This window comes from Quercus lobata, unplaced genomic scaffold (assembly GCF_001633185.2).
Source record: "Quercus lobata isolate SW786 unplaced genomic scaffold, ValleyOak3.0 Primary Assembly Scq3eQI_2008, whole genome shotgun sequence".
Taxonomy (NCBI): domain Eukaryota; kingdom Viridiplantae; phylum Streptophyta; class Magnoliopsida; order Fagales; family Fagaceae; genus Quercus; species Quercus lobata.
The window spans coordinates 37,155-63,216 of record NW_022154763.1 but is presented as its reverse complement, the minus strand read 5'-3'; the positions used below and the strand labels follow the sequence as shown (position 1 = coordinate 63,216).

General features: G+C 34.6%; 3 protein-coding genes and 1 long non-coding RNA gene across 7 annotated transcripts; 2 read left to right on the top strand and 2 right to left on the bottom strand.

Moving 5' to 3' along the window:
* Nucleotides 1–309: 309 nt before the first annotated feature.
* Nucleotides 310–5,031, top strand: LOC115973280 (TMV resistance protein N-like). Its single transcript, XM_031093538.1, has 3 exons — nt 310–552; nt 2,433–3,137; nt 4,749–5,031. The coding sequence occupies exons 2-3, from the start codon at nt 2,545–2,547 to the stop codon at nt 4,759–4,761; spliced, it is 606 nt and encodes a 201-aa protein (XP_030949398.1). The 5' UTR covers nt 310–552; nt 2,433–2,544; the 3' UTR covers nt 4,762–5,031.
* Nucleotides 5,032–5,205: 174 nt separating this feature from the next.
* On the bottom strand, nt 5,206–7,822 carry LOC115973288. 4 transcript variants are annotated; one of them, XR_004087680.1, is made up of 4 exons: nt 7,346–7,822; nt 6,106–6,251; nt 5,945–6,016; nt 5,206–5,336 (listed from the first exon to the last, which is right to left on the bottom strand). It is a non-coding gene; the product is annotated as an uncharacterized LOC115973288 (long non-coding RNA). The 4 variants fall into 4 exon arrangements; XR_004087679.1 differs by having other exon boundaries at nt 6,135–6,251; XR_004087678.1 differs by lacking the exon at nt 5,206–5,336 and having other exon boundaries at nt 5,663–6,016.
* A 2,353-nt stretch (nt 7,823–10,175) lies between these two features.
* On the bottom strand, nt 10,176–20,203 carry LOC115973284 (probable leucine-rich repeat receptor-like protein kinase At5g49770). The gene is made up of 19 exons (XM_031093540.1): nt 19,786–20,203; nt 19,563–19,686; nt 18,289–18,409; nt 18,127–18,198; nt 17,684–17,758; nt 17,518–17,589; nt 17,134–17,295; nt 16,979–17,053; nt 16,623–16,694; nt 16,449–16,520; nt 16,260–16,328; nt 14,224–14,295; nt 13,943–14,077; nt 13,141–13,622; nt 12,826–12,972; nt 12,598–12,734; nt 12,096–12,315; nt 11,219–11,454; nt 10,176–10,772 (listed from the first exon to the last, which is right to left on the bottom strand). Exons 2-19 carry the CDS (start codon nt 19,645–19,647, stop codon nt 10,296–10,298), a joined length of 2,781 nt encoding a protein of 926 aa, XP_030949400.1. The 5' UTR covers nt 19,648–19,686; nt 19,786–20,203; the 3' UTR covers nt 10,176–10,295.
* A 3,811-nt stretch (nt 20,204–24,014) lies between these two features.
* LOC115973283 lies at nt 24,015–25,448 on the top strand. Its single transcript, XM_031093539.1, has one exon. The coding sequence runs from the start codon at nt 24,015–24,017 to the stop codon at nt 25,446–25,448; it is 1,434 nt and encodes a 477-aa protein (XP_030949399.1).
* Nucleotides 25,449–26,062: the final 614 nt, after the last annotated feature.

The following is a 26,062-nucleotide window of genomic DNA, read 5'->3' as shown; positions in this document are numbered from 1 at the left end:
AAAAAGAAAAAGGCTTTTACACCAGTCTAAAGCCTTTGCCTTCTCTAATGAAAGCTCTACAGAGAGAGCTAAAAATGGACTGACACTCTTTTACTTGCGTGATTTGAATGTCTGTGACAGAGTGTATGCCAAAGTCAATAAAAGGAACTTTTAAAAAGACCAAATAGCCCCCACATGTATTGAAAGGCCAAACTCGCTTAGAGGACTAAACGGGTAGTTTAGTTCTCAACCAAAACGGTGAGTTTTGTCTTAAAAAAAAACAGAAGAAAACGTCTTCTTCTTTTCTTTTTTTTTTGGCTTATCAAAAAATAAAGAAGAAAACCAAACTTTTTTGTTCTTCCACAGTGGTTTCTCACTTTTCAGTAATTGCTTTCTAGTTTCTTTCTTCCCAAAAACCTAAAACCTAGTTACAGACCCGAGAGAGAGAGAGAGAATTTTCTTCCACGGTATTTTTTATTTTGCTTTTTTTAATCATAAACCTGTTTCTTCTCCCCAAACTCCAGCCACAGACCAGACTTTGTGTTGACTTGCGGATTTGGGTCTTGATATTGGGTAAGCTTCTTTTTTTTTTTTTTTTTTTTGGTGACTGATTAATTGTTTGTTTACGGATTTGGGTCTTGATTTCTGGTTAAGCTTGTGTTGTTTTGACTGATTAATTGTTTGTGGATTTGGGTCTTTGATCAGTCGTAATTTCAAACTTGTTGATGAAAAACTAGACACAGCTTTTTCTGTTCTCATGCCAATTTCCTGTTATCTTCCTTCATCATAGAAGTGATATTGCCATGTGATTGCTACTGCGTGCGCAAAGTTAAATTCACACTACACTGTTAAGGCTGTGTTATGTAAACTGGGCATGGCTGCTATTGTTCACCATGTTTAGCTTTAAATAAATGCTTGGGTATATAGAGAGCATGTTAAATCTGAAGTGTTATTGTCACCTCCATCAAGTGGGATGTTATAACTCAAGTCGTGTTTTGCAACAAGGTGAAGTTTTCACTGCTAAACAAAGAGCACTCAAAGGGTCCTTTTCTTTTATTCACTTCAATTTAAAAAAAAAATTACAAATACACTGTTTTAGGTCAATATAGAACAATAAGGATGAAAAAAAAGAGAAAAGGAAATGGATTTTATAGATTTAATACAAATTAAGAGATTTAATGGGAAAGATGTTAGATATTTGATTACGTAATATCAATGAGGGATTTTACTGGTTTTTAGTGGTAACAAAAAAAAAGTACTACAAATCAAAAGGTTTGATTTTAATAAGTCAAAAAAATTAATTAGGAAATATTTGGTATATTGGTTGATGAGATCTAGATACTCTTTGGATCTCCCAATACTTCCCCCCAAATTAGAGCCTAAATGTCATGAATGCCTAACTTGCCACTAAGGCGATGAAATTGATATTTACCAAGAGGCTTAGTGACGATTTCAGAAACATGATCAATAGAAGCAACATGACAAGTTTGGATTAGTCCGTCATAAATCTTTTTACGAATGGGGTAGCAACCTAACATGATATGTTTTTTACACTCTTAGAAGATGTGATTACTAGTAATGTGGAGCGCTGCTTTGTTGTCACAATAAAGTCACATAAGGACATTTTGGATGATGCCAAGGTCCATGAGAAGCCATTGAAGCAAAATGAGTTCACATGTGGTAGAGGCCAATGGAACAATATTTAGCTTAAGCAGAGGAGCAAGAGGTACTAGTTTGCTTCTTGGTCGTCCAAGAGAAATTTAATTTTTGGGGATAGATGGAGTAATTGGGCATGTACACCAATCAAAACCACAATAGGCCGTAAGATGGTTGAATGACACAAAAGACAAGAGAATACCTTTGTTGGAAGCAGACTTCATTTATGCTAAGACTCGATGAGTAGCATTATGAGAGAGAGAGAGAGAGAGAATTTTTTCCAGAGTGTTTTTTACTTTTTTTTTTTTAATCATAAATCACTTTCTTCTCCCCAAACCAAACACCAGCCACAGACCCGAGGTAGATCGGCCTTGTGTTGAATTGGATCTTGACTTGCAGATTTTGGTCTTAATTTTGGGTAAGCTACTAAGCTTCTGTTGTTTTGACTGATTAATTGTTTACAGATTTGGGTCTTAATTTTGGGTAAGCTTGTGTTGTTTTGACCAATTAATTGTTTGTCAGCAGATATGGGTCTTGACTCTTGATTTGGGTAAGCTTGTCTTGTTCTGACTGATTTTTGTTTACAGATTTGGGCCTTGACCAATTATATTGCTGCTATTTGTACTGGTTGTGCAGTGTACGAGAGGATCTGCTATTCTGCTGTCCTGTACTGCCTTGTGGTTTGCTGTTGTTCGTGTAGTGCACAGTTGCACTGAGTTGTAGAACTTGTATTCATTTTTCTTTAGTAATGAATTTTCTCTAATTCATCTAAAAAAATTCACACTACATTCTTGCAGAAACAGAAAAAAAAGGAAGTGAGAACTTGGAAAGCTAAGGAAAAGAAGAAGAGAGAGAAATCCCAAAGAAATAACCAGTTCTTGCTCTTTTGCTCCTCTGCGTCTTGCAACCATGGCTTGTTCCTCTGCTCCATCCTTATCGGTCCTAGCTGCTTTGCTCTTGAGTTTAGGCATTGCACTGGTCTTACCTCAATTAGTTGTGTGCGTTGCGACCATGACTCATTCCAAGGGCCCACAAAACTTTGATCTGTCTTTATCAACCCCAACATTGACATATGAATACGAGGTCTTTGTTAGTTTTCGTGGAGCCGATACCCGCACAAGCTTTACTGCCTATCTCTTCGCTGCTTTAGACCGTAAAAGGATTGTTGCCTATAGAGACGACAGAAACCTCCTAAGAGGGGGAGAGATTGGACCCGAGTTGTTGAAGGCAATTGAGACTTCAAGGATTGCAGTTGTTGTGTTCTCGAAAAGCTATGCTACTTCGGATTGGTGCTTGGATGAGCTGGTGAAGATAATGGAATGCAAAAGGGTGTTCAACCAAAGTGTGCTGCCTATTTTCTATGATGTGTCTCAATCTGTGGTGCTAGAACAGAAGGGAGTTTTTGCGGAGGCACTCCTGAATGGCCCCGTAGACAAGGTGAACAATTGGAGAACTGCAATGACGGAGGCTGCAAATTTGGCGGGCTTTCATTTGGAACATCGGTAATATTGTATTACATATGCTTTCTTTTAATAAAATGATAAGATAAAATAAAAAGCTCACAGTTTATATATATATATATATATATAAAAGTATTTTGAAAAATATATATATGTATAATCTATAATAATTTATATAAAACCGATGCAAATTAACTTTTAATTAACCTTATGAAAGTTTGCAACATTAGCTCCAACTTTTGATTAACCTTATGAAATTTTTACTCACAATGTTTCGAAAAAAGAAAAAAAGAAAAAAAAAAAGAATTGAATATATAGTACAATATGCAAATACAATTATAATAAATGCCTGATTAATGCTAAAATATATAGTTTTATATACAAATGCAATCATAATAAATGTCTATTAATAATACAGATTTCATATGACCAACTAGTTTTGTATAATTTAAAGTACATAACACATGACTAACATTTATCAGTCTATGCTTTTTTCAATTACCAAATTGTCAAAACAGCGTTGCAAAAAGTATTTCTCTGTAGACTAGGTGTTGGCGGAAGCAAACATTAGGATTGTGTAGAACATATATTCCTCCTTGTTGGGTGGGAATGGTTTCTCTTTGTGCGGTATCCTAAGAAGGAGAATGGTATGTCTGATAACGTAGCAGTTGGAGTGTGCTGTGTTGGTATGGAGAGGGGAAAACACAATATGCTTTTAGTGTGCTAGACATCTTTATCGGCAACATGACCCTAATATGAAAAACTCGTTATAACTTTTTTCAATTTAAGTTGACATGTGCAGATTTTTGTTTGAATTTGTTAGAATAATGGTCTGGTGTCAAATTTTACAGAGTCTTAACTGTTAATGTGCTATTCTCTTAGAATAATGGTCTGATTGAATTTTGATTGACCTTATGCTTATCCTATATATATATATATATATACTGTGAACTTGAAACTTTTATAAAACATTTAGTCAAATATTTTCATTTGATTAAACTTTAAAACTCTTATCTTTACTATAGCTGTTTATTTTATTAAGTTGTGTTATTATATACCACAATGAAATTATCAAAACCATTTTTTTTTAATCTTATGTTTTACTATTTATAGTAAACACCCTTGTTTTACTAATATGAAAAACTTGTTATAACTTTTAGCAGTTTAAGTTGACATGTGCAGATTTTTGAATGAATTTGTTAGAATAATGGTCTGGTGTAAAATTTTACAGAGTCTTAACTGTTAATGTGCTATTCTCTTAGATTCAACCATGTATGTATGTCATGGAGGGCAGGTAGGACAAGTAGGGCTTTTTATTAGGATCTTTATGTGTATGGATTAATCTCTAGTAAAATGTGTTTAAAATTAAAAATGGCATATATTTAAGTTCTTCGAAAAATAATTGGAATGTTATTGTCAACTGAGATTTCTCATATATTCATGTGTTTGTTTGTCAATTATAAAAGCTGATTCTATTGTAATTAATACAGAAATTAATTTTAACATATTTCATATTCTAGAATAGATAGCCAATACATATCAAAAAAAGAAAAGAAAAAAAAAGAATAGATAGCCAATAGAAGTATTCAATCACATGATTTTATTTTATTCTTATAACGCAAATCCCTTGTGGTGACTTTGTTGTTGTCATAGGTGTAATTTTTAAAATACCGAGTTTGTTGGTGCCTTTAATTCAGAGATTGAAAGTATTCCAACTGATGTTGCAGTTACTATTGATTATGAAATGTGTTACCTTGTATTCTGTTAAATGTTGAGCAATGTTAAGTACCTACTTGGCCCTTTCTCGATCCATTTTCCTTATTTAGTTAATATGTTACTACAATTCAATAATACATAGTTTTGGTCTTTCAATTACTAGATTTTTATTGTTGGATGATGCTTTTGTTATTATAATCTTGATGATTTTTTCCTTTGATTTATTAAGATATTTCTATAATTTGATGATCAAATTTTAAAATCATATATAATTTGTTTGTGGGTGTATTCAATAAAAAGGGGAAAAAATAATTAAAGTATAATAAATGAGACGATAAATAATTTACTAATTTGTTACTCTTATGTAAAAAGAAAATGTATTTTGGCATTTCATTCCATTTTTCGTAGCTCATTTATTTTTATTTTATGATCACTAACTTCTATTTTTTAAGGCTTATTAGGTTCATTAAATTCCCAATTGAACTTGGAAGTTGTCCTGTTATGTTCTTGTTGTAAGAGAGATCCCTGTGTAAAAAAAAAAACTGATAATTAGGAATGAACTTGCAGATGACTAACTGAAGAAGCAACTAGTGAATGCTGCATCATATAATGGAGTAACTGATTTCATCTATTTGTGAAATTTTGGGTCTGTTTGGGATCTGTTTATTTTGTCAAAATTGAAAAGTTTTTGCTGAATATACTGTAGATAAAGTTAAAAGTTAATTGAAATATTACAGTGAGATCCATGAATAGTACCAAAAAGTGCAGTAGAGACTATAATTAGTAGCAAAAATAAGTTAAATAATAAAATAAGCTGGCTTTTTAATTTTTGTCAAACACACTTCATCTATTTGTGAAATAAAACAAAAAATAAAATTTCGTAGTCGCAATATTTATGATAATAATCCCATGAAATAGTTGATTTCTGGGATGCATGTGTCAAAGATAAATGGCTCCCAGGCATGAGGTATGTGCTGCCTCAGATGTTGTTGAGCATTGAATCTTTAGACATCTGAGTACTGAAAGCCTATGAAAACAGACGGTAGCCAAGTTTTTCCTCAACACAATAGTTAAAGTGGATTACCATGAAACAGAAGCAGCCAAGTGCAAATAAAAGCAAATAAATGACCTACAAAGTCTGCAACTCAGACAACTGGCTGATCTCACTAGATAGTGTCCCCATCAAATTCATGCTTGTCAATATTCTGGAATAAAGAACAGTCACATTAATATATATATATATATATATATATATATATATATATATATATAAAGAATGGACAGAAATAAAAACCTTAAAAAATAAATATAGGGTGAAATTACAAGGAGGTCACACGCGAATTGGTGCACCTAACCCCTTCCCAATTGTCACAAGGATCAGCACACCCTTCCAATTTGGTGTGTTCTTCAACTCATCCTGGAGAGACAGTAGACCTTTAACTGCAGCAAAAGTTATAGAACAGTATTAATAATTGAATCACCAAAAAGGGTGGTGGAATAGAAACAGTATGAATAGTCAAATAAAACTATACAAGGATTATATATATTTTTGGATGATAAGTTACACATGTAATTATGGGAGAAGGAAGTGCCGTTTGAGGTGGAGTTCATTAGCAAGCATTATATTTGAATATGTACTAAACTGAGAGGAGGATTAGGACTAGCTTTATTCCATTTTAGGCAAGCAATTTTCAGGACATGGTTGCAATCTACTGTTATTTCAGCAACCCAAAGAACAAAAATAAAGCCCCATCCAAGAGATGATTTTCTTATCAAGGTTGACCGAGTACTTTCCAATTCCAAGTGCTGCAAATTAACTCTAAAAATACCTAAACCATTATATCATGGGCTATGTAACTTGAATCAAACTATACAACACTATCAAATCCTAACTTATGAGTGCTACCAGATAAATGAGCACTGTGCCTGTAGAAGAGGGAGTGTGTCAATCTATTGTCATATGCAGTTAATGGAACAAAGGCTAACTCTCCAAGGCACTGATCCATAACTTCACACTGGAGATCATTGATAATCACCTAACAAAAGCAGTAACCCTCCGTGTGCTGTGGAGGAATTGCATATCGCGCATGAACCACATGTTGTAAACATGTTAGCCCTTCATTGTGCTAAAATCAAGGGATCCTATAGGTAAACTCTTGTGCGTGTGTGTGTGTATATATATACACAGTTTGTATAGCACCTCATCGTACAGAAATTGCAAAAGATGACAGAGGCTGAGTACCAAGCCCTTGCCAGTACAATTTAGAACAATTTTGTTCTTTCTCCTTCTGCTTACTACAAAAAGAACAAATGAAAATTCATCCCGGGTGGGTCAAATTATTGTCCGAAGGTCACCAAACTGAATGTATTTTTCAGTTTTGTTGAGAATGATTAAATTATTAAGTTTCAAGAATCAAAAATCCAATTTATAGTCTTTGCCATGTTTCTGTCTCAGCAATTCATTCACATACGATAACAACGAAAAAATGATTAACAAAGAAAGAAAAAGGAGAAAGCAATTGAAGTGAACTTACAGTCGTCGTTTGAAGCATCGTTGGCTGTGAGTGCTATAACCCAATATTGCATGAAAAGCAGCAGCCGCAGCAGCAGCAGCAGCAGAGTTCCTTTCTTCCACCCATTTGGCTTCAAAGTTCAAAGCCACTGAATTGAATAAGGAATGATAATAAATTATGTAAATCCATATGAGGTAAGATTGATACTAAAAAAAGTCAAAGTTGCAGAAGTAGTCATTACATTATTACAACACAACTACCAGTTTCCACTGACTGACTAAAGTGCTCGCATTTTGTAAAAAGACACTTGTATGCTTAAATATATAAATAAATCATAGATGATAACTCCTTGAGACCACAGGTTGCCTGCAACTTATTAAATGGAGATATAGACATAGCATAGGGGACCTTCTTCTCAGAAATTAATATCTAATTACACGAATAGGAGGGAAGTTAAAAATTAAACGGCAAATTTCCATTTCCACCTTTAGCTTTAGCTTTAGCTTTAGCCTCTCCTCTTCTCTTTAGCTTTTTCCGTTTCCAATTAATTAATGTATGTATGTATCAGACAAAGACAAATATCAATGACTGGAACTGCATGGGGTTTGTCTTGTGTTCATATTCATACGTTTATTATCCATTCGTATCCAATTGCGCGTCGTCTCCTACTTACTTTAAAATGAGTCCACTATGACTGCCCTTTCTTCTGTTACGGTTACCACAGAATATTCAACTCTGAATTAATCAATGCTTTCTTTTATTGCTCCATTCTCTGTCTGTCAATTGTAATTGTTTGGGACCTTGTGTCTACATCCAAAACCTAACTTTTCTAATTCCAAAAAAAGGGATGCCCATTTCAACTTTTTAAAGGTCGTCGTCTCACGCCCAAAAAGTTTGTCCCAAATCACAATAGAGCTATTGTCCTCGACCCACTCTATGCTTATTGAAGATATTATTCATGTCGTGTTTTACTCGCATGATTTCTACATGTAGTCTTATTTAACATCTTTTTATTAGAGGTGAATTTTGACAAATTTACTATTAGATTACATATTCTTCTTATATTCTACATGCTTGCAAAATTTTTATAAAATTAAAGATCAATAGCTGTGTTATTAATAAATTATTTAAATTGCAAGTTTTTGTAATTTAAAATTATGCATAAAATATAAGCTTATAGGTCATATAGTAAATAATATTCGATTGACACAAAATTTGACATGAGTATTAATAGCGTAAAAATTCTAAAGAACATGCAATCCAACAATTAAATTTTCAGAATATGTAGTAATGTTAACAATATTAAGTAAGGTTGTATTCTTAGACGCTACAACCAATTTTGTAGTTAAATTTTGTTCATATTTAAATTAATCATGTAAAATTTTTAAATATAATATGTCTTATAAACCGCCAAGAAGTGGAAAGGAGGAAATTATCTAGACTTTGTTCATCACATGGACACCAGTCTTGCCCAACTTTGAATGGGATAATTAAAACTCATTCCTAGTAGCAAATGAGACAAAGATGGGATGAGGGTTAAATATTTGCTTTGAATTAGGTTAAGACGGGTTAGGTATATTGGGGACCTTAGCCTGATTATATATTTAATATATGTATATATATAGTATGATTTTTTGTCTCTAAACTTTGATTTTTTAATATCTTTTTCTGTTGAATTATTGAATTTGTAGTATTTATATTTTAAGATTTGAAGTGTTTATGATCTTTAATTATTGTATTGTTATGCTTTGAGATGTTTTGTAACGTTGAAACCTGATTTTAAATGTTTTGAGTTATAATTTAATGTATATAATTTAAATCAAATTTCAATAAATTATAAAAATAATTACATATATATATTTTTTATGATGATGATTGAATGTATGTCATGCTAGTCAGCTGCCCACTTCCCATATAACGAGGCTGTGTATTAATTTTCAAGTTAGTTAGCATGAGTTCAACTTTTAAAGTAGTAGATCAAGTTGGATGGCAGGTTGAGTCTTTTTTAAACAGCCATAACCCAACCCAACCCAACCTACCTAGATATATATTCATCTCTTTTTACACTTGATCTCATATCAAATTTAAGGTTTTTTTTTTTTTTTTTTTTTTGCTTTATTCCATTATTTATGCATTTTAATATGAAAAATGAATAATACTTTTCCAACATATTTATAAGCATACATAGGGACATAGATATAGTAGCCAACATTTTCTTTTTAAAGAAAGAAGTTAGAAAGTTCTCATAGTTAAAGACCTATGTATTTTGATATATGGAAACATGAGTCAATTCCTAAATTTTTTCCAATGATTTATAGATGAAATATAACTTCTTAAATTTCTCTGTAATTAGTAAAATAATTTTTAAAGTTTAGTATATTATATATAACTAAAGCTAACTCACCCAATCTGCCAAGTCGAAACTGTCAAAATTTTCAACCGACCAGCCGGTTTTAGAGGTTGGTAGGTTGGTGGCTATTTCAAAAATTTCCAACCTGTTAATGGCAGATTGGTTAAAAATTTTCCCCTTAACTGGTCCAATCTAATACAGTCATAGTCCTACCGTATAGTACCACTCAAATCCTCTAGAAGTAAGAAGATCCTCAAAGAGGATAGAGATGTTTGAAACTTCATGCTGAGATTAAGAGCTTAGATTTTGGAGGAAATGTTTAAACATTTCAAAGAATCAAAGTGGAAACTAATTTTTTAATGTGGATACATCTTATTCGATTTTTAATCATTTTTTTGAACCAAGCTTTCAATGATGGTTCAGTTTCCTTAACAAACCAAAAACATAATCATTCCGCTATATATATTATTAACAAGCTAGGAATATTCTCCACAGTATAAAAAAATAAAATTATATCATCCATTTAAATTACAAATTATGATTCTTTGCCATGTGAAAACAACATCCCCTATCCAATATAAAGCACGTAGCTCAACATTTAAAATGTAAAAAAGCACACACTCAATGAGGCTCTATCTTTGAAGTTGGAAAAGCCACACTGTACTCAAACTCAAAGGTCTCATTGCAGTAAGGATGGCCAGAATTCCCCTTACTTACCTCATAACTGTCTGAAGTAGATGTAGATTCAACATTGGGGTTCAAACCAGCTATCTGCATTATGTTCTCAATCTCTTTAACCACATCACCCATTGCAGGCCTGTTAGCTCCTGATTCTTCAACACACCTCATTGCTAGGTCCACGAACTTCTCTAATCCTTTCAGTGATGTTTGCAAACCAATGGCGGGGTCAAGAATTTCATGAAGGTTGTATGATACTTTTGTTTTATCCATTGCCATCTGCACCACTCTGACAATGTATTTCCCCCGTTCAATTGGCATTCTTGCAGTTACCAGCTCCAACATTACCACTCCATAGCTATATACATCACTCTTTTCAGTCAACTGTTGGGTCATGTAATACTCAGGATCCAAGTAGCCCTACACCATAATAGAAAATCAACTCTCAGTGCTAGAATTTGATGCAATGCCATGTAATTCAAAATGAACTCAAGGCTTGAATTCACATCCTTAGTCATAGGAAATCAATTGTGCTGTTTGTTAAGAAAAATTTAAATTCTAGACACATGCATATGACTATATGGTCCAACAAGATATGGTAAGAAGCTACCTATGAAGAAAGACTTGGTGACGGGACAATTTTCTGCAAACATCTTGATCCAATTCTTCCATTACCAAATGTAATTAGATTATAAGCTCCTAATGCTTATTTTCTCATTACAAATCACATGGTAGAGAACACAAATAAATGTTTTGACTGAGTTTATAATAAACCACAGTTGTCCTCCATCATTCTTATTTTCCTGTTCATTTTTATAGAAACGCATTAATTACTATAGTAGAGGTTAAAAGGATTTTCCACTAACCATTGTGCCCTTCACTTGAGTGGTGATGTGATCCTTTTCATCATCACCCATAGGTATAGAGAGACCAAAATCAGCAACTTTTGCATTTATGCGCTCATCAAGCAGAATGTTGGTTGATTTAATGTCCCTGTGTATAATAGGAGGGTTGGCAAGTTCATGAAGATAGGCCAGCCCTCTTGCTGCACCTAGGGCTACTTTTAGTCTCCTCATCCAATCCAACTTAATTCCTGACTTCCCTGCATAAGCAACAGCTACCTCATTTAATCTTTATGAAGAATTATACTAGCATTCTCTACAGGCTAATTTACATTGTCTGGAAAGAAGCAATCAGAAGGTGAGGGAAGCATTATAACACAATGATGGTGAATCCTCTGAGGTTGTCACTGGATGAACACTGCTGAAATATAACAGATTTATTAATTGCATCTTCTTGTGTGGTTTGCTTTATTTCTTTTGCAAGTAGATACAAGAAATATGGCCTCCCTACAAGTGCCTTAATGGTGAGTACAGTATAAATTCTTATTGGAGTTAGTCTTGTTATTTCTTATATTAGCTGGCAATTATTTACATTAATGTAAGAGTATTCTTGTATTCTTGCTATATCACTCTACTATTAATATGTGCTAAGGTTGGGCATGTTTGATGTGTATGCTCTAGCTTAAGAGGGAGTATTGGAGTTTCCTTGTTATTTCTTTATATTAGCATAGGGGTATTCTTGTAATCTTTCCATATCACTCTAATATGACCATTTTCTACAACTAAACTACGCTAATAAACAGAAGAGTTCCATGATATTTTTTTTAATAAAGTAACGCACATGAAGTGTCAAACAGTACCAGAATTCATATAAAGGAGGTGAGGCATTGGATGGAAGTACCTGAGAGGCTATCCTTCAAAGTACCATTTGGAACATACTCATATACAAGCATTTGTTCACCTTGATCGAAACAAAAACCAACAAGGCTAACCAGATTCTTATGATGAACCCTTGATAGAAGTTCAATCTCAGTTTTGAACTCATGCCCACCCTGCAAAGATTCTGTCTGAGCTCGTTTGATGGCAATCGGTTGACCAGTGGGAAGAGTCCCCCGATAAACCTGTAGAAATGTTGAGAGATTAGACATTTGGTTTTTATTTTGAGACAGGCATAGTTCAGAAATATTGTGAAAAGCTTAAGAAGCTTTTATTAACAAGAAAGAAATTAATGGGAGAACAAGGAAAATTTTGGAAAGGAAATTAAGCATTTGAAGTGCCAGAAGAACAAAACAAAATGCATGAATATAAAATATTTCTTGTTATAGAACTTGAAGAATCTTCTGATAAATTCTCAAAAATTAAGCAAACTATTAATATACTAACAAGAGTAGTCATAATCAAACCTTCCCATAACCACCAGATCCAATAGAATTTTCTTCAGAAAACTTGTTGGTGTACTTCTTAAGCTCTTCAAAGGAGAAGCATCTTGCTCCTTTTAATTGAGGAATGCCACCACTGCCACCATTTGGATCCCACTGTGCTGCATTTGTATGGAATGAAAGTGAAAATATACCTTTAAAATTTAATATTAACAGCTCTAAAGTGCCAAGTTTACATCATAGCTATCTTACAAAAAGGATTCAATTGCTCGGAAGCTCTTTCTGCTCTTCTCTTTTGGCGGAAAGCATAGACCCCTGCAAGGAGTAATAATAGAAGCAGGACAGTGCCACCAACTGCTGCTCCAATTATAACGCCTATACTCAAAGACTTTTTGGTTTCTGAAGAAACATAAAAAATGACATGAAAGAGGGAGAGCAAGAGAGAGAGATTGGTCATAATAATATCAAGCTAACATTGTGACAATTTGTGTTTTTAGAGATGCATCACAATAAGACAAATCCAATATTGAAGTACTACTTTCTATTTAAACGTGAATTTGAAGTTACCTGCATAGCAATCATATGGAACATGATCAGGTATAAAATAGTAAGGTCCAAAACCTTGTGGGGGCTTAAAACTCTGATTGCTGAACACAAACCCAACCTGAGAAACTTCTGTTCGATTGAAACAACCTTGGCCAGACGGGAAGATTTGTAGTCTTATTATAAAGTCCTCAGAAAAGTCTTTGATTGGGTTACTCAGGGAGACTGAATTTACAGGCAGTTTTTGGGACTGAAAAGATCGCATTAGATACGCCTCAAGATCTGTGTAGTAATCTGAGTGTCCCAAATCTGAGATGGAAGTTGCTCTGAAAACTAGAGGTCCACTGTATGGATATGCGCATAAACAGTTGGGGCTGGAAACTTGACCTGAACTGCAGGAAATAGGCTGACATTTATTTGGTGGAGTCGAGTATGATGGGCCATTATTTGGTTGGGAAACTGTGCAGTAACTACTTAGTTTCTCGCAAATTGGGTTGTCCACAAGTCTACAGATAATAAAGGACAATTAGCCCAATGATGTCAGACCTTTAAAATCAGTTAAAAAGAAAGGATTTTATTAATGTGTAGCCTTAAGGCACACAATAGTAAACTAATTTTGAAAAAAGTTTATCGGAAATTGACAACTTTTTCAATTTCCAATAAAACTTTTTCAAAAATGGATTTGTTAATGTGTCTTTAGAGCACACATTAATCGGACCCAAAAAGAAATATCATGGATATTTGACTTCCAATGAATGACAAAATGGTTATTTCTTCAACAATGCATTTAAAAAATAAACAACCAAAGTAACTGATTATGGCTTACATCAATTCCTTGTTGTACCCTCCAGCGATTGTGTACCCAGAAATCAAATTGTTCTGTAGATCAATGAGTTGCAATTGGGCGCTATAGGTGGTGCCAATATCTAATAAACCATTGAGCTGGTTGTTCTTTAATAATCTGTCCCCACATGTCAGATCAGTCACATAATTTGTTTAGTTTTATGTGTGAGTATAGCTAGACAGATTTCATTGTGTTTGGACCTATGGAAATTATGTTTGTTTCACATTGAAATCAGTGCTACTTGAGTTCAAGCTGATACTCACACAGACTGTAAATTGGGAAGGCTGAATAAGGAAACAGGAACTTGTCCTTGAAGTTGCGTGTTTTCCATCTCTCTGCCAACAAAAGATTTAAAGGTTGAAATCAATAATGAAGAATTTAAACCTTTTCCCTGTCTGAAAATTTCCTGAATACATTCACACACACATGCAAACCCGAGAGAGAGAGAGAGAGAGAGAGAGAGAGAAGAGCACCATCAATTTCACATGCAGGGCCATACGGCCATTCCCAAACCAGAAGATGGATGCTTTAGGTTGACAATGAAAACTCTTAAATATACCCTAACAAACCCAAATTCTTGCACAAGAAGCATTATGGTCTGTCTTGAGAACTTAATTGACAAGACCAGATATGGGACCCACTAAGTCAAAATTACAAGGAGATAGAAGACTGGAAGTGTAAACAACACAAAAAGAATGACCAGAATATATGCTATTGATGGTACGGTATTAACAGAAATCCAACTAAATGTTTCACTTCAATAATCTATCAATTGAAAAGAATCTAGATGCTTTTGTGCAAAGAGTTTAAAGCTATTGACGGAGCCAATAGCTTTTTCTGGAAAGGTTCGTTCTCAACACTAAACTATTGAACCCAATGAAATTTAGAAGAAGACCATCAGGCAGCCATCCTTTATACAATATAAGACTAACAAAATCATGTCCATGAGTTGTGCAAACACCAGATTGATTCTATTCATGCTATTGATTTTGTTGGACCTGATTGATCATGTTTGATACTGATTGATGCTTTTAGAGATATTTGATTGCTATTTGATTTTAATTCCCCATTACGTAATCTCATTATGAGTTTATTTTCTTTTCATGTTTAATGTAACGTGAGAACACTATTTAGAAACAGCCAAAGTTCATTATTATAGATAGTTGATCATGGATTAATGAAATTTGGTTTTTAAGTTTTTTTTCACCCAATGCTTGGAGGTGATTCCAAGAAAGCACAGGTGCTGATTCCGAAGCTCCTATCATTCTTGAATGCTTGATGTTGACTCCATGCAACTCTTGGTGGTGATTCTTGGATTCAATTTCACAGTTTTCATCACTTGGTGTTGATTCCAAGTAAACCCTAAGTGCCAAATCCTAGGTCCTATCCATTTTTTTATTCTTCTCTTTGTTCTCAAACACAAAGTCCCATTTTTAAAGTTCATTGTCCTACATCAAAATAGTAATGGGTATTGTTTGAGAAATATGTGCAGCAGATGATATATGATATAATCAAAATCTACTAATTTGCCATAAATTAGAATTCGCTACACATGAGAACAAAGTAGGCCAAGTTGTCTTCAGTTCATCCAAACACGCAGCAAGGACTAATGACTGCACTGGCAAGGACACATTGTACTTAAACAAGGGGATCAAAGAATGGTAAATTTTAAGAGAAGACATCATAAGGTCTAATATAAACAATGATATATTAGACAAAGCAGGATGAGCTCAAAAATGTGATTATACATACATACATACATACATATATATGTATATATATGTGTGTGTATACTGTGATACTCCAAATTGTGCGGATTTGATTAGATTGGATTGGATTGTTTTGAGTGTGGATTGTGCAGATGTATGCTGAGTCCCACATCAGGTATTAGTAGATGGATCTTGGGTATAAGTGATTGTGAGGATTGTGTAATTTGACTATTCATTTGAGGTATAAGGTGGGGTGGGGTGGGGGGGGGGAGGGGTATTTTGAGTGTGGGTAGCACGAGGAAGGGGTGAAATTTACAAGGAGTTCAAAGACTCAAGGTTGAAAACCATGGAGGAATTTCAGATCCATCAAAACTATTGTTGTTCATATCCCTACAGATTACACTTATAGTCTAAACAAAATAAATGATAGAAATTATTTTAAATATAGTAACCATAGAAATAGGACTCTGGCAAACAGTATCTATTTTGGAGGTTAAAGTTTTTATCATCAGTTATAATGGTCTGACAATGCTCATTAACCCCTGCACCACAATTTAAATTCAATCTCAAGTAATATTAACGCAGCTTACAAATAGTTGAGGGAATTCATGCCAGTAAGGTTGGGAATCGGACCAGACAGGTTATTGTTGGACAAGTACCTGAAAACAGAGCACCAAAAGCTCTCTTTGTAAAGTGAAAATTCCCACATAAGATGAAATAAATAATTTCATTAAACGAGTATAAATGCTGCATTTGGTGTGTCAGTATTTTTTGCTTACAGTCCTTCAACATTTACAAGATTTCTGAGGTTCGAAGGCACGGGTCCTATTATTGAATTCCCATCTAAGCGGCTGTAATGAAAACAAGATATTCAGTACAATAACTAGAAAGAAGTTCACAGCTAGCAACAATCTTGGTCTGAAATCACTTGATTATGTGAGCTAGATACTCACATCACCTCCAAAGTCTGCACAAGTCCAAGGGTCCTTGGAATCCTGCCAGTGAGTTTATTGCTTCGAAGAATCCTGGAAGAAACATATACAACGGCAGTAGGAAGGTATGACTAAATTGACTGTGTTTTGCTATACAATTGAGAATATCAAAATGAAGCTTTTTTCTTAGATTCCATGTCCAAGACCTTCAAGCTGACAGCATTAGAGCAAAAATTGATGCAGAGGCAAAATTCAGAAAATTAAAAAACAAAGACGTGAACCAAAGAGAGTCCATTATACATATATTTCAAACATCATTAATATGCAGTCTTTATTGAAGCTTGCTACCTAGCTGAAAGTAAACCAATAGAACTTACAAATGTATTAGACTCATTGATGAGTTGAAAAGTTTAGGTGGAATGTTTCCTGAGAGCTTATTATTTTCCAGATGACTGTAGATGATGAAAATATTTTAGATCATCGTTGAGTGGAAAACACAAAGTAATCAGCTTGAAACAGAGAAATGACATACAAGTGTCTTGCATGAAGTAGCAAATCAAGACCAGGAGCAGTCGCATTAGAAACTGGTAGGTGTCCTTCAAGCTGGTTATTGGCGAGATCAAGCCAGAAAAGTTGGGAAAGAGAACCAATAGAAGCTGGAATTGGTCCGTTGAAGCTATTATTATTTAGAGATCTGCAAATCATAGCAAATGAAAAGTTCCAGAATTCAGTGTATGTTGGCCTAAAAGCGAAACTGCAATAGATATAGCCTCAAATTGTGATTTAGAAGAAAAAATAGACCCTTTATCCGGAAAATCATTGTCTACTAAATGGAGGAAAACTTAAAGAGCTGTAAGTACTTTCATTGCATTTGATATTCATTTAAACGATAAGAATACTAAGTTAAAAGTCTTACAGAATTCTTAGCAGCTTTAGGTTTCCTATTGTGTCTGGAATTAAGCCAGAGAAACTGCAACCAATCAAGTTTCTAGTGTACAGAAAAAGCAACAGGTTAATTGTAGGGATCTAAAACACAAGTTGAGTATGAGCTAATCCTTTGACAGCAATTGATAATATCTTACAGGTTTTCAAGTTTAGTTAAACTCCCAATTGAACTTGGAAGTTGTCCTGTTATGCCAATGTTGTAAGATAGATCCCTATACGAAAAAAGCTGATCATCAGGAATGAATTTACAGAAGACTAACTGAAGAAGCGACTAATGAATACTGCATCAAATAATGGAGTAATTGAATTAATCTAATTATGAAATAAAACAAAATAAAACTTCTGAGTCAGTCTTGTTATAATGATAATCCCTTGAAATGGTTGGTCTCTGGGATGCATTTCTCATAAATAAAGAGCGCCTCCCCTGACATGAGAAATTTGTTGCTTCAGATGTGAGCACTGAATCTTAATACATGCGAGTACTGAAAATCTACAAAAATAGATGGTAGATTTTCAGTACTTGCATGCGTTAATATTATCATGACAAAAAGAAGTGGCTAAGTGCAAATAGATGACGTACAAATACTGTAACTCTGACAACAGGAAGATATCGCTAGTTAGCTTCCCTGACAAACGCATGCTTAGTAATTTTCTGACATAAAGAACAGTCATTTTAGTATGAAAACTGTACAGAATTGAAACCTTTAAAAAAAAAAAAAAGGTATTTAAGGGTGCATATTACATGGAGGTCACACGTGAATTAATGCAATTAATCAATTCCCAACTGCCATCACAAGGATCAGCTCCCACCCAAGATGTTGGTGTGTTCTGCAATTCATGCTTGAGAGACAGTAGACCAAGATCTGCACCAGAAATTGTTAGATAGTTTTAATGATTGAATCACCAGAAAAAGAAGGGGAAAAAAAAAGCAATTAGAATTTTTAAACAGAACCATTCAAGGATAAAGTATTGTTATTTGTATTGATAAAGTTGCACTCACACATGTACATAGTGGATCTTGAACTTATAATCTCATCCTCAATCTCATTCTAATAGGATGAGGATTTGTCATTTGAGCTAAAGCTCATATGCAAGTATTATATTGAATATATACATAAACCAAGAGAAAGATTATGACTAGCTTTATCTCCTTTAAGGGAAAGTAATGTTCAGCAACCCAAATAACAAAAAAGAAAGCACTGTCCAGGAGCTAATTTTCTTGTCAGGGTTGACTAAGTATTTCCCAGTTCCAAGTGCTGAGAATTAACCTTACCAAAGCCATTAAATACACCATCATATTATAATTAACCAAAAAATAAAACAAGGGCTGAGTAACTTGGATCAAACTTGACTTGACAGCTCTAATGTCATTCAAACTACTGAATACTACCAAAGAATTGTGCCCCCTAAAGATGAGGTTTCCATACAAAATATTATAATATGCAGTTAATGCCTTAAAGGCACAGAGGGTAACTCTCCAAAGCAATGATCTGTAATTTTCACTCTGGAGATCATTGATAATCACTAACAGAAACAGTAATCATCCCTGTATTGTGGAGAAATATGGAAAAAGAATTCCCAAAAACAAACAAAAAACTCGAAAGCTTGTTTTTTATGTTAAGAGAAAATTCAGCCCAAGTTAATCAAATTATTGTCCAAGGGTCACTTTATTGAATGAGTTCTTCTGCCTGCTCAAATAATTAAATTGTAGAAATTTTGAATCTCAAAATTCCAATTTTTTTTCCATGTTCTCTCAGCAATCAAATAAATTTGGTTCATAATTAGTGTAAAAGAGACTGAAAAAAAAAATAAATAAATAAAAAAGGAAGAGGCGGAAGAAGAAGAACAACAGAAACCAGAAATGTTGATTTATGAATGGCCAAATAACAGGCAAAATGTATTGTTGTTCTCTTATTTGTATGGCTAAGGAGAAACAAGAGGTGCTAAGCAAGAAACCTAATGAAAAACTTGATTAACAAACGATGAAAAAGGACATAGTAATTAAAGTGGACTTACTGTCATCCATGGCATTGTTGGCTGTCACTGCAATAACCAAATATTGCATGAAAAGCAGCTGAAGCAGCTGAGTGCTTTGACCCATTAAGCTTCAAAGCCACAGAATTCTTGGAAGAAAGTTTTTCTGGGTAAGAAAATGATTGAAGGGTTTCAAATGAAGCCCATCTGATAACACCAACTAAAAAAAGAAACCAATACAAAGGCAAAAACTCAATAGTCAAACCTATGACAGTATCAACTATCAACCCCTTGCTCAGATTTCCAACCAGCTTACTGATATTTTTTATATAGATTAGATAACTCTAGCTGCATAATAAATGAAGGACCAACTCTAGCTGCATAATAAATGAAGGACCACTTGCCATTATCATATATTTCGGAAATTTCTTTTCTTGCCTACATGGGATGAAAAATTAATAGTAGTTCGTTAAGATTCATTTAAAGAAAGGGTTGTGTGTAAAGTATTTTGAACCCCTATAGGCTGTCTTTATTTTGAACACTTCCAAGTTCCAAGAAAGAGGCAGTAAATAGATAATTTGGGTTTGAAGAGGAGTATAGAAAAACCACAAAATGTCATATTCGCAGAAAGATTCAAACAAAGCAAGTAGTACGGTGTTGTCCGGCCTATTGATTAAGGCAAAAGATTGGAAATTAAATATGAGGAATGATGATAATAACAATAATTGACAAGTTGTGCCAGAGCAAAACCTGAGGTGACAGATGAAATATTAGTTTATAAGTTGAAAAAATAAAAACAAGAGATTCTTTTAGGTATAAGATAAGTGGCTAAGGTGCGTTTGAATGTTTAAGCGCTTGGCTTGGCATTTTTTAAAATGAGTCCAACTATTAAAATAATAATGGAACAAGGAATGGCCGGCCTGCAAATCAGGATAAGTAGCTGTGTGTGAACGTTGGTGTCGTAATTTTCTAATGTTCGGGTCATTGAACTTGGAGAGCTGGGGAGTATATGTCCTGCACAAGAGGACAATGATACTTGGTGATCGTGATTAGACCAAATTGTTAAGTTGTCAATAGTCAAGAGTGGTTGAGTTGGGAAAACTCAAAGAGGAATCATTTTAGATTCTAAATACTTAAAGATTATAGTGGTCTGATCTTTGACACACCATTTGTGAGAATTAAACAATTTTTTACAAGTAGAGGGCTGCCTGCCATGTAATAATATAATATGGAGTCTCACTCCCGGATGTCTGTTTTCTGTTCATATCAAATCCCGATATTTTTCATAATTATTGACATGTAATGTAATGTTGGAATTGATCCATAATTAAATATATATATATACAAAAAAAAAAAAAAAAAAAAGGCACTATGGAGGCAGCATTGTTTGAATAAGCTTTGGTGGGCAAGACTTTTACACATGGTGTTCAAATCTTTGAATGGTAAGATGATGATGGCTTGAAAAAGAGAGAGATTGAGGAGACCTGCTTTGGTCACTGCACATAAGCACCACATATTTGTTTTGACCTTTGAATATTCTATAGAACACTGCAGTGTATTCTTGCAAGTCCTTTGAAGCCAAAACTAGCAGCGCGAATGGTCCAAGACATGTAATGTAATATTGGAGTACACTCATTAAATTCATAATAAGGTCTACCTTAAAAGTGAGAGGAGAAAGCACAATTTTTCCATGTTTTGGGACTCCCTCAAAATTTTCCTAGTACTTACTACTGCACTGCACTTTTATGGCATAGGTCTTAAATGTAGTTGTCTGCACAACACATAAAAAAAAAAAAATAGAGGATGTTTGGGGACTAGCATAGTAAGGGCAGACAATATAGGGAGTTAACATACGTTTGAAAGGTTTTAGCAAACTAGCATCTCGAGTATTAGAAACTCGAGTTCTATATAAAACTCGAGTCTCAAAGACTCACTTCGTACTTAATGAGTTGGATAGTAAAATGCCAAACTGCATCTTTAAGACTCAATTTTCTTAGGGAAAAACGATTATACCACATAGATATCGAGTCTATAAGACTCAAAATTTAATTAAAATTTACTTGGATCTCGAGTCTTATAGACTCGAGTTTTGCTAGGCAAAACTTCATAACACAGATACACATCAGTCACTCGACACTCTCTCACCCATAACACTCAGTGTAACACCCCATAATTTGATACCAATTAAATTATTATACGTAAATTTTTAATGGAGGCCTATAATTAAAATGAATTAAATAAATTTGGGCCTAAGGTATTAAAAAGAAGATAAATTCTATGGAATATGAAGCCCAAGTGAGGTGACATAAGTACATATATGGGCCTTGAAAACCCTAGCCTTTTTCCTCTTAGGTCACACGTGTTTTTCTGATGGGATTTCTTTTTGCTTCAGTCGACAATTGAATTCTGCCCTTCTCCACTGTGGTGTTGAGTTGGAGTCTTCAAGTACGATGTTTCTCATGCTCAAGATTTAGGAAGTTTGAATAGTCATATAGCTTGCAATTGATATGAACCTAAACTATCATTATTCTAATAGAAAAAGGGTTCCTATAATTGTATTATATTAGATAAAGATTTGGCCAATATGTCAGGAAGGAACACAGACGTGAGATTGAGCCAAATAGAGTAATATGTTGGACTTGGTCACCATGTTAAAGTGAAAAGAATGCTTATGTTATTGCATTCACACCAATGGTGACCGGTTGTTATTGCATTCACACTAAGCATTCACACTAAACCATTGACCGGTTATTATGCATTCACACTAAGCCACAATTGTTGACTGGTTATTTTGCTTTCACACTAGTTTAACCGTGTAATAGATTTTGGGTCTTTGGAGTGATGATTATAATAGTATAATAAGAATTGTTTATATAGCCGTATGGTCCAGGCTTTGAAATTTGATTATGTATGAATAGTATGTATAGTCATACCTCTATTGGCTCTAAGATTGATTGAAGTTTTATGAATATTCTAATTAGGCAGCAATATTTATAAGTCCAAAAATCTGGTCAAAGTTGAAGGTAAATTGGATAGTTAGGTGAATAAATAGAGGATTTTGGATAAATCAATGTTGTCTAGGATAAAACCATTTTAAGTGTGAAAATAGATTTTTAAGTGGGAATTTGTGTATTGATGAACCTATTTTTGGTATTGCTAGGTTCTAATTCTACTGAATTGTTGTGATTCAAGGGAGGTTGATTTCCTTTATTTTTGCAACTAAGAGGTAAGTGGTGTTTACTAATTTTGGGGGTTTTCCCAAAACAGTGTTAATTATTAAACTATTTTATATGAAAGAATACGTTGATATTCTATATATAAATGAATATTTTACAAATGTTTGATGTGCACATTGGCTATTCATTTTATGAAAAACTTGTGGGACAACCTAATTTTATTTAAACTTGTATGTGTGAATATGTCTTTATATTTTGAGAAGTATGAATGGATTATTTTGTGAGCATATTGAATATGTTTTGAAAACCTATGGCAAGTCGTGATTAGAAGCTCAGTATGATATTTAGTCCTTAGCAAGGGACAATCATGCTGCAGCTAGTCCTTAGCAAGGGACGGTCCCAAAAGGGGACAGTGCACATTTGATAGCTCCTTAGCAAGGGAGCATACTATTGAGGATCCAAAAGGAAGCTCCTTAGCAAGGGAGTATACCTTTAGGTTCCTAAGGAGCCATCCTTGAGAAATGGGATGAAAGGAGGTTCCAGTCCCAAAAAGGGGACAGCACAACCCTGTCAACGGGGCGTAAACGTTGACCACGAGAAAAGCCTAGGGAATTGTTTATGTGATGGTATCAATATATATATTATGATGGCTCACAATATAAAGATATTATTTTCTTTTACATGAAATAGTTGATGACAAAATATTGGTGAATTATAAGTTGTGAATCTGTTGAAAGAATTATTTATTTGAAAGGTTTGTTCCCACACCCCAATGTTAGTGAATTCCACTTATTGAGTTATCACACCCCCCTTTATTTCCCATTACAGATACATTAGGTGGATTACTGGAGTAGAGATTCTTGGGAGACAGATGTTACAAACTATTTTTGTGGAATTGAGGATTTTATTATTATTTTATGGCATTAAACTTTGTATTGGAGAATTATTTTGAGGATGTTTTGTATTTGGTGAATTAGAGCTCTGACTTTTGTAATCAGTTTCAAGGTTGCTAGTTTCTTTTATTTAATATTTTTATGGATTATTCAGATTAAATAGATTTTTATTGCCTATGATTTTGGGGCCTTACATTTGTGGTATCAAAGCTTAGGATATGATTCTGTAGACACTTGAAAACTAGGTTATGATTTTATAGACACTTGAAACTAGGTTATGATCTTGATTTTTGGTCAGAGCATTTGGAATTTAGGTTATGTTTGATGAGATATTTTAAATAATTTTGGCAATGTTACTTCTTATGTGTAGTAATAATAATTCTTGCACCGTCTATATTTCTTGATTTCCTTGTTAACTAGGTATCATGCCACCCAAAAAGAAGAGAGTAGCTAATTCCAATAGCGAGGAACCTATTGTTAATTTGCGAAGGCCAACCAAAGCAAGGGTTGATACTGAGGCTGAAGTCACTCAAGACATGAGAAATAATGAACGTCCTAGGGTGACACGCACTGATCCTTTGGATGAAGCTGCTGCCCGACTGTTGGACAGGTTGGCCCATGTTGCTAGTAGAGGTGTAGGTAGAGTAGAGGTAAGGGCTGGTTGCTCTTTTGAGACTTTTATGAAGCAGAATCCCCCTTCCTTTGATGGGAAGCCAGATCCTACAGAAGCTGAGAATTGGTTCTTGCAAATGGAGAAATTGTTAGAAGCTTTAGATTGCACTGACTCTCAGAAGGTGCGGTTTGCAACTTTCAAGTTGATTGCAGAAGCTGAGCGTTGGTGGAGATCTACTAAAGCCATTTTGGAGGGAATGGATATTGAGAGGAATCCCATCACTTGGGAGAAATTTAAAGGGGTTTTCTATGATAACTACTTCCCTGAGGTGGTTCGAGAACGAAAAGAGAGGGAATTTGCTGATTTGGTGCAAGGAAGTATGACTATTGAGCAGTATGCTGCTAAATTCATTGAGTTATCTCACTTTGGACCCCACTTAATCCTTACTGAAGCGAAGAAAGCAAGCAGATTTCAAAAGGGGTTGAATGAGAGACTTCGACACCATTTGATTGTAGCAGGGGTTGATAACTATGCAGAGTCAGTTAAGAGAGCTATGAGACTGGAGGAAGATTTCAAGAACAATGTTAGGAAGGAGAACCCACCTAGAAACACTGGACAGACAGGCTTTCGTCAAGGCAATGCCCAAGGTCATTGGAACAAGAAAGGATCTTTTGGGAGGTCTGGGAGTAATTCATCATCAAATAAGCCAGAAAATAAGAATCCACCCCAGAATACTCAAGGTAGAAGTTTGAATGCTTGCCCTACTTGTGGAAGGTTTCATGGAGATAAGCCGTGTTTCTTTGAAGGAAAGGCTTGTTATAACTGTGGGAAGACAGGACACTTAGTTAGAAGCTATACTTCTCCTCCACAAAACTCAATGGCACAACCTGGAAAGAATGATCAGAGGAGGAAAGCACAAGGGAGAGTGTTTGCACTCACACCACAAGATGTTCAAGCTTCGGATACTGTGGTTACAGGTATCCTCCCTTTATTTTCAAACTTTGCTAAAACTCTATTTGATTCTGGATCTACACACTCTTTCATCTCCACTCAATATGCTAAGTTATGTGATAAGAAACCTGGACTTATGGATTATGATTTGTCTGTGGCCACACCTATGGGTGATTCTTTGGTGTGTAATTTTATGCTTAAGTCTTGTGTCATCCAAATTGAGGATAGGGAAATGTTAGCAGATTTGATTGTGATGGACATGTTTGACTATGATGTAATTTTGGGCATGGACTAGCTGGCGGCTTATCATGCTAGTGTAGATTGTTTTAGAAAAGAAGTGGTGTTTCGGCCTCTAGGAGAACATGAATTTCAGTTTAAGGGCTCTAGGATGCACGCTTTACCTAGGGTGATATCAGCCCTTCGAGCTAAGCATCTTTTACGAAAAGGATGCCAAGGGTACCTGGCTCATGTGGTGGACACTAGGAAGGATGTATTGAAGTTGGATGATATCCTTGTTGTAAGGGAGTTTCCTGATGTCTTTCCTGAAGACCTACCAGGGATACCTATAGATAGAGAGATTGAATTCTCTATTGATTTGCTCCCCGGAACTTCTCCTATTTCGAAAGCACCATATCGGATGGCACCAACTGAACTTAAGGAGCTCAAGGAGCAGTTGCAAGAACTTCTTGATAAGGGGTTCATCAGACCAAGTGCATCTCCTTGGGGTGCACCAGTTTTATTTGTGAAGAAGAAGGATGGGACTATGAGGTTGTGTATTGACTACCGTGAGTTGAACCGGGTTACTGTGAGAAACAAATACCCTCTCCCTCGTATTGATGACCTGTTTGATCAATTGCAAGGGGCACAAGTCTTCTCTAAGATTGACCTTCGTTCTGGGTATCACCAGTT

Excerpts from the sequence above, each read along its gene's own strand:
- LOC115973280 (XM_031093538.1), top strand. The coding sequence starts at position 2,545 with ATGGCTTGTTCCTCTGCTCCATCCTTATCGGTCCTAGCTGCTTTGCTC.
- LOC115973284 (XM_031093540.1), bottom strand. The coding sequence starts at position 19,647 with ATGGGTCAAAGCACTCAGCTGCTTCAGCTGCTTTTCATGCAATATTTG. Across the intron at positions 14,078-14,223 it reads CTTCCCAATTTACAGTCTGT|ATTATTAAAGAACAACCAGC; the intron begins GTGAGTATCAGC and ends ATGTGGGGACAG. Across the intron at positions 11,455-12,095 it reads TTTGAAGGATAGCCTCTCAG|GGAAGTCAGGAATTAAGTTG; the intron begins GTACTTCCATCC and ends TTGCTTATGCAG.
- LOC115973283 (XM_031093539.1), top strand. The coding sequence starts at position 24,015 with ATGCCACCCAAAAAGAAGAGAGTAGCTAATTCCAATAGCGAGGAACCT.